A 9,004-nucleotide genomic window follows, 5' to 3' on the forward strand; every position below is an offset into this window, starting at 1 on the left:
ATGGTAGCCTACAATGACCTCATCTTCGAGGATAAGGTGGTGTGACGTTAACACGATCAGCTGTTCAATTCCTTTGTGCCGAATGTACTTAGCATAATGATCTGATCTTAAGTACTATAGTAGCCGCAATCTAAGAAGAACTTCGAAGCGATTTTTAATAGAAATGATCAGTCCCATAAATCACGCACAAGCCATGCGTAATTGAGCTCAATCGATGGGCTCCGATCAGGACATGATTAGTGCTTGCCAAACTCTTGTGCCACGTGGACTGGTGCAGTGAGGCATGCAGCGGTAGGAGGAGTGTCAGAACTCTTTTTATAAAATTTCCTTTTACAGAAGCAATCCTTTGAATTATTCTACAGAACGGGGTTTTATGCAGGTTGGTTGCATTTGTAGAGACGCAATGGAGCACAGTTGTCTCGCCGCATTCTAATACCACTGAGTGGCTCATGGGCACTTGTACATCTCCTTCCACTACACCATTAGTCACCCACATTGACGTTAGTCATGCTATTTCGTTCTGCAATTTCACCTTCTATTGTTGCCTTTTCCTGTGTCACATCACTCCTCGCACTTCAAACGATTAATTTCCGTTTGAAGAAGTGTTCGCCCTACCAGTAAGAGAACCAGTGTCAGAATACTGAACCTACAAATTTGTATCCAGTGAATGGCTAATATATAAAACAAGAAAATTATATGCAATATTCTTCTTGGCAGCATGCCGTCTATGGACCGATGCATACTTGAATGTCGGCTTCAATCATTCACGCGATTGAAAGGAGACTGCACGGAACAGCGCACCCAATTGCAGAGAATCTTGAAGGTCCAGAACATGGCCATGTCAGACTGCTTTAAACTCATGTACTATGTAGTTCACCAAAAGATATGATTCATTGAAAACCAACCAACCAAGAAGTTGCTTTATTATTGCGGCAGTAATGTACATGTAGGCAGACTGGCTATGGACCAATTTTTGCCTCGGCGGCCGAGTTGCGGGTTGATCACGGTTTCAATGCGGTTCGCGACTGAAATTGTGCAATTTTTCACATGAGTGGATACACAGGAGCACATACACTCAAGTGCTGGTGGATCAATCATGGGGCAAAAGTAATGAAGGATCCGAGGTCATGTGGATGATATTAACGTTCGCTAGATGGTGGGGTGGTGATTGAAAAGAGAGGGAATGAGTGAACCTAGGAGAATTCTAATTGTTCTGCTTAATCCACTTGCCCTTAGAGGGGATGCCGTTCTGAACACAGAAAAAGATGTACCACGCTGGAGGAGCAAGACTATTGTTTGGAGCGGCCGTGACTTGCATCGACCAGCCGGCGCCGGCTCTGACAGGAACGCTGGTCTTGAGATGCAGTGATCTTTGGCCTTGCGAGAAAGAGTGCGTCGTGAACGGCGCGCTGTTCTGGTAAACTGTCACCGCGCCGCGTCGCACGCCAACGGTGAATGCCATCGTGAAGACCTGATTGTATTTGAGTGCAATAGGAGCTCCAGTAATCGCCGGTCTGTACGCGTTGTAGCTGGAAAAAAATTGCGAAAAATTGAAGTGGAATCACAAATTTGTCAGCTTGATGTGCAAAATTTTATCAATAAGCAATCAGAAGTGTCAGAACAGTTAAAGAAGAGAAATGTTGCGATTCTGAGGGTTGGAAACGACGCTTACTTGGCTCCCAAATAGGGTGGCGAGAACGCTTCCACTCGCAACTCGGTGGGGAATGCGCCAGTGTACGTGTAGAATTGGTGAGTGTTGCTTCCAGCGACGATGACTCTACCGTCTGCAAGCAAGCTCGCAGTAGAATGGTACACGCGGGGAATGCCAGTTTTAGCCCACATGGCAAAGCGTCTCCCAGCTGCAGCATTGGGATTGTAATTCACGGGGTTCAAGACGGCGTTGCTGGCCTTGCCCCATCCCTGAAACCCGTTCATGGCGCCGTTGATGATCAGCACCTCGCCGTTGGGCATATTAATCATGTCACCCATACAGCGGCGGATGGGCATATTCTCCATGGCCCAGCCTCCAGCAGCGGCGGTGGCCACGATCCTCCCGCAGTTGTTAGAGCACGCCGCCCCGACGTTGTTGGTTCGGGAAGCACCGTTTGCTGCTCCTCCACAGACCATGATCTCACCACGAGTGAACCCAGTCGTGTAGGAAACTGGGAGCATCACGGCGGATCCAGCTGATGGGTAGTTACGAGGATTTCCGGGTATGGTAGGGAACTTCCTAACAACCTTACCGGTCTCCCAGTTTAGAGAAACTGAGTCTTTGTTTGCAAAGATGAACAGCAACTTGTTCGGCAGCAGGAACACGAACGGGTACAGATTATCGCAGCACCCGTCCAACACGGACAGATAGTATGCACCCTCACCAGCTCTCCTCTTGGGGTAGAATTCATAAGTGGGTTCGTTGCGGCCTCCAACAATGATCTGGCGAGTTCCAGTTTGCAATAACTGATTGGAGGCATACCATCGGCCCTTCGCAAGCGGCTCGGCCAGCTCCATCCAGTCACAGTTACCCTCAGGTGGACACGGCTTCAGAGTTCTGATCTTTCGGAGCCCCTCGAAGTCTCCTCCGGTCTGCACCATCATTCCGTTGTCGAAGAACTGCCCCGACGAGCACCAAGTGTCCGTCTGCACAGTCAGAGGCCGAACTGCGCCACTCACCGGATTCATCATAACAGAGTGTGCCCAGCAATCGTTTTTCAGAATTCTCTCCAGCGGTTGATTTCGGCACTTCCCCCCTGCTAGCCTGATCTGAGACGGCCCCGTGTTGGTCCGATCCAGCATGATGAGAGTATTGTAATGTGTCGCCGCGGCGTGCATGCACGCAATCCCAGCATTTCTGTTGAGAATTTGCCAGCTTCCTTGCGCATCCACGAGATCGTAAAAGCTGTGCATCAACATCAACACAACTAGTGCACCTAGTATCTTCATTTTAGTCACCCTGAAACTTGAACTATTTCTTTCCAATCCGCAAACCAAAGCCAGCTGAATAGAATTGCCAATCTAAGGTGCACGTGAGTGCAGTGATGAGTAGGGAGAGTAATGGAAGCTCAAAAGGAGACCGACCTGACGATCTCCTGGGCTCTGAGAGCTACGGAAAAATGTAACTGAATAAAGATGAAATCAGCCCACCCGTACTTTTATAGTAGCGATGTAGCGCCCCAAGTAAAGTGTAAGCTCAGCTAGTTCATCACTCCGTCGCTGACTTTCAGTTTCTTCCGAAACCGGGGGAGACAGGGTGACGCAATGAGAGAGACGAAGTCGAAGGCCTCGGAATCCAATCCACTCCACCGCACATTGCCCGTTGCAAGCAGTATGCGAAGCGTGGGATGAGCTGTGGAGTATAATGTCGTTTTCTTTCGACCATACTCTCTTATCCAGCCACAGCTGCCATTTTACCCTTTTTCATGCTTTTCCCGTTTTCTCAGAGCTGCGCTTTGATCCAATGTGAAGAATCCACACAGGAGGGGCTTTTACCCATATCAGTAGGTCGTGAAATAACTTACGGGGACAGTGCAGCAGATCCAGCCCATATATATAGCTGTGATGCAGGAGGATGAGACCAGCCTGGAGTGGACCTCAAATGACTTCCGAACCATTGAAGCAGCAAGCATCAAGTTAGATCATCGAACCCTAATACGACGAGCACTCCAAATGCTAAAGTGAATGACAGCTTGGATCTTTGGATGCTCATCACCATTGTTCCAGTACATGAAGCTGCCGTTGAACTACTTTAACATTTGACGTTGGTAAAACTGTCGCAAAGCTGCTAATAGTGAGTCATGACATTCTCTGCCAGAGTTTCCAACTTGTGGAATCGTTTGGTTGGGAGTAGGAAGGCAAATTTACGACCGGCCCAGACACTACCAAAAATTCAGTCTCTTGTGGCGACGTTGACCTAGGCTAGCCTTGGACTCGATTGCCGCCGAGGACATGTACAGCGGTTTCTTGGTGAAGCATTATACCAAATAATTCCTCCGGCATCTCGCTTGATTGTCTAATCCGAGCTCATTCCCTCAACAAATCTCTGACTCTGCTTCATCAGCACTAGCAGAGCAGGAGCAAGTAACCAAGGGGGTTAGGTAAAATCTCATTCAGAGAGAGGTTAGATGATGCAACAGTTCTCGAGGTTAATGATTTAAACGGTGTTTTAGAGCATTTGCCTTCAATCTCCAACTGCAGCCGCTGACCTTTTCCGGAAAATATCACACTGTATGCTACACTTCGTGGTTGGTGAAGGAAGCCTCTACATGTGTTTTTCCTTTGCAAGCTAAGAATTGTCAGTACTTGTCGGGAAGAGTTCCAGACAGACGTAGAGGAAAGCTTTCTCGAGCGTCCTCTTCCATTACAGTCTGTCTCAGATGATCATTCATTGTTTTCCACAAGAGAAGCGATTTCGGAATCCCTCCTCGGTTAACGACGCCCTCTAAATTAAACCATGCTTTCGAGGTTGAGTGTTGTCAGGGTAATCGACGGTGGGAATTATTCATGCACTAATTTAAGTTTAGTTAGATGTGCAAGTCAACGGGGTTAAGGAAGCTTCCTTGGCACGTTAAAAGCTTCCTGGAAGCCAACCGAGTTCATCGAGGCACACGCGTCAACATCTTCCGGAAGAAATAATTTTATAAGTAACTCAGGAGCTCAATCAAACTCAGATATGTTCCACGAGACCCGTATAGACGATAAAGGAAACGCGCAGCGAGGAAGAAACTCTCACGCTGTTGATAGATGTGTCTTTACATCGAAGTGCAAGCACTAGACACATGACATCTGATGGTTTGAGTAGACCTTGCGGAGCGACAAATTGTACACCACAAATGTATGGGCGAGATGCAGCGATTCCATGAGCTTGGAGTTGGCACGTGAGCTCCACAAGGATATTAACCTTCGCCTCTGGAGCTTTGTTACATACATGTTTGTCGCAGTCACTCATTCAGAGCAGTATGCCTTTTGAATAAACCATGCGAGGCTGCTAGCTCCGAAAAATCTGGACAAGATTTGACGCAGCAGATTTGATCGTTAAAGGCGCCTTCTAAAACGTGGCAGCTGTAGAAATAAAGTCAGAATGATTGCACGTCACTGTTCGCTCATATTCAACTAGTTACCACAATAAAACATTTTGAAAATTTATCGTTTAGACGGTAGGATGAATCCTGCTCCGGCGTAGGTAGAGAAAAAGTGGGGAAGTTCGGGTTTCGAAGCATCGACAACAAACGAAGTTCTTCTGATTCAGCTGAGCTTTGATGCGTTGATCATTGGAACCACTGACGAATGATTCATGGTTTGCGAACAAGTCCAAGCGTAGGTTATTTTTGTTGCTGCCCGCCCCATCCGACGCATCGGCTCTCAAGTTCAAAGCTCTCAGAAACGAACAAGATGCAACCAAAAATAGAGAAAATTTTGTCTACCACCTAAATGACAAATCTGCCAAGAGACGCCAGTCGAGCAGCACACGTGGGTGTTTTTTTGGACTAGTGACATAGCATCCTTATCGTTGAATTCTTCTGGTCAAGAGTGATGGAGCTTGGCAATACCCACAACTCACAGATCCAAGAGTATCAAGGGTTGAAAATCTCTGCTGGAATCCTAAAGCGAATCTCAAGCTTCGATTGTGACGTCTAGTGGTACGAGTGCGAAATTTTGTTCCTGGCAGTTTGCTGGGTTCAAGTACAAAAAAATGTTCTCCACCTTAATACCAGATCAGCAGCAATAACAACGTGACAATACAACTGCCGTATCAGACGAACGACTTCTGCCCTATTTCTCGTATTTGTACACATTACCGTAGCGCAACATCCAACGTAGTATATTAAAGGTTCTGAAGCGGTTTTTGCAAAACGACATGAACTCGTTTTGCTTTTACTAAACGGCTTCCACACACGAACCCACCAACAGTTTTTTTCAAATCGACACATCACTAGTATTTTGTCCTGTCGTACCATATCAGTGACAATGGGCGATCACCTCGAAGGATCATTGGTCTTCCGGACGCACAAGTTGAAGAACCTGGTTAACGTTGATTTTCCGTTGGGTCTATCAATACTGCATCAACAACAACAACAACGTTGACAGCGACCGGATTTTTAGTGACCCATCAAAAAAAATTCCAAGGTTGTGACCCCAACGTACATGGTCTGCGTCACGATGGCTGTTCGGTAGGGGGAGGTGGGTGGGTGGCAAAGGCGTTGGGTCATGACCTAGGCTAGCGAGGGTGTCAGCCTTTGTCAGAAGAAAAGGGCGAGGAGCGCATTGACATACATGGCTGCGCCTACAAAACACTTTGCTGGGGTGGAAAGGGCTGAGCATGCTTCTCGGCGCGACAAAGCAACACACACTCTTGCTGCGCAGAAGGCGAGTAGTGTGTGTGTGTTCCGTGGTGTCCAATCGTGTCTGTAGCGTTCGAATGCGAGAACACACACTGCATCATCATCACCATCATCATCTGCATGCGCTATGTGCTCGTCGACAACTATTGTTTCCTGGCAGATGGACTAGATCGCATCCCACGAATGAGCTAGTCAGTCATTCCTGATTCATTTCCCACATCCGTTGCCTGTGTGTGGATTTGTAAAGAGCTTGATTGAATGAATTGCCCCATTGCTTTGCCTGAGCCTGCAGCAGCCCAGTTGTGCGCAATCGCTGTCTCTTCTTCGCATGTGATGTTCGGTGGACGCTCTCGCAATTGAGGAGAATGTTCCAACTCGGATCATGACGTTCCATGCTTTCTTTACAAAAATGTATATATTTACAAAAATGCATATACTTTCAAATAAATTAATAAAAAATATATATACACACGTAGTATTATGGGTTTTTAATCACAATAACTAAGATCTATAATGAATTTGAATTTGAAAGAATTTGTTATTTTATTATAACCTTGCAATATTTCTTTAATAATAAAAAAATTATTTCACATTTTTAAAATTATTGTTTACTTCAAAAATTGTAGATTATCTGCCTTTGATTTTAAATCTTATCATATTGTTTATTTAATTAAGAGATAATTTTTATTTAGAAATTACTAATCTTTTCAGAAATAATTATTTGACTTAAAAAAATAAAACAGGACCAATCTTCTTTTAAAGCTACTACACTATTTTAGAAGAAGATATATTTGGTTTTTAATTTATTCTTTTGTTGATTTTTTAGTTGTATTAAATTATGGTTAGTTTATTATAGTAAATACACTTTAAAAATATTAGTTCTGTACGAAATTTAAAAACCACAACAGGAGAATTATGATATATCTAAATTATTACTACAAAAATATTTAAAGTAAAATACAATAATATATATATATATATAAATTAAAAAACCAAAAATATTTTGAATTTATTTTTAAATAGTTGGAAGAATTGTAATTGGTAGATTAAAGAAGGTCATTAACAATCTAAGCTTCTCTTGCAAAATAATGAAACAAATCTTCTAAACTTAATGATTTTAATTAGTTTATTAAATCAAATAAATAATTTTAAGAATCACTTCGACTTATGTAATTAATCTTTTTCTTGCATATTTTAAGTTATATTGATAAAAAAATTCAAGTAGAAATTTAGGTATTTTATAAATTGGAACTACATTGGCTTATATTATCCTATTTTTAATACTAAAACTATTAAATTGTAATATTAATTTTTAATACTATATTAGATTTCTTTAAAATAAAATTGTAATGCTATGAAAAATCTATAGCATTAATGTTATATAAATCAAAGAATAAATTAGATATATATATATTTTATAACTAATGTATAAGAGTTTTTTTACAATGCCAAATATAATCATTTAAAAAAAAATAATAAAAAATTATCATATATGATTAGTAAATCCTTAAAAGATAATATTTATTTATTTATATATATATTTTTTAATGAAGTGACGTACAAGTAGGTACTATAATGATTCAAATCACAATTCACAATAATTTTATATTGTAACAACTTTAAGGCTTAAAATACAATGTTATGAAATAATATTATACTATTAAAATATTAGTTTTTATTGTCGGAAGAAAATGTGCATTAGTACTGATTTTTTTTGAAAATAAAAGATATGTATATATATATATATATATATATATAGGAAGTTGTTAAAGCAACATCCTAATTTTGTAAAAACCACTCCTCTTATTACCATTGCATGATCAATTCCGTCCATCCCCATCCCTTGTTCCATATCTCCCATCCCTTGTCCCCATTTCCAACCCTTGTCCTTGTTCCTATTCCTATCCCTCATTTCCTACCCCCCAAAATTAATCATCACATAGTTTGGGAGGTGTGGCTTTAACAACTCCCTATATATATTATAACTAATTATTAAATTAAAAGACACATATTACTTTTGTTAAAGTTATATTACAAATCAAAGCACAATTTTTTTTACAATACATAAATTATCCAATAGTATAAATTTCTAATCGTAATAAAGGTCTTTTTAATATTTATTGAAGTTATTAATGAATAAGTTCTAAAATTTAATTGCATTTAATTTAATTTAATTTTTTTTTTTGGAAATGATTAAAGTATATCAGATATGTTTTATTGTCTTCAATGTCTCTTAATTACTTTGAAACCTCATGTACTTTAGATTTTAAGCTTTGAACTACATAATATAAAGATAAATTATTTAGAATTATATATATATATATATATATATATATATATAGAGAGAGAGAGAGAGAGAAAAAAACAAATAAACAAAAATATATATATATATATATATATATATATATTTATATTTATATGTATAAACTATATCTTTATTATTCGGAAAATTAAATATTTTAAAATCAGATGTAATATTTAAAAAGAAATGTAGAAATCAATTATGTAAATAATTTAGTTTTTCTAATTTAAGTAAAAACATCATATATATTTTTACTATGACTATTTAAAGTAATAAGTTCTAAAATGCATAGATCTTTAATTCAAGTTTGTAATATCACATACATCTTCAAAAGAATTGCTTTTATACTTGTATTTTACATGAGTAG

General features: G+C 40.4%; 1 protein-coding gene across 1 annotated transcript; it reads right to left on the bottom strand.

Annotated features, from left to right (window-relative positions):
• Positions 1 to 889: 889 nt before the first annotated feature.
• Positions 890 to 3,108, bottom strand: LOC112280594 (aldehyde oxidase GLOX). Its single transcript, XM_024516236.3, has 2 exons — positions 1,673 to 3,108; positions 890 to 1,529 (listed from the first exon to the last, which is right to left on the bottom strand). The coding sequence occupies exons 1-2, from the start codon at positions 2,938 to 2,940 to the stop codon at positions 1,205 to 1,207; spliced, it is 1,593 nt and encodes a 530-aa protein (XP_024372004.1). The 5' UTR covers positions 2,941 to 3,108; the 3' UTR covers positions 890 to 1,204.
• Between the last annotated feature and the right edge of the window lie 5,896 nt (positions 3,109 to 9,004).

This window comes from Physcomitrium patens, chromosome 3 (genome assembly GCF_059467195.1).
Source record: "Physcomitrium patens ecotype Gransden chromosome 3, ASM5946719v1, whole genome shotgun sequence".
Lineage (NCBI taxonomy): Eukaryota > Viridiplantae > Streptophyta > Bryopsida > Funariales > Funariaceae > Physcomitrium > Physcomitrium patens.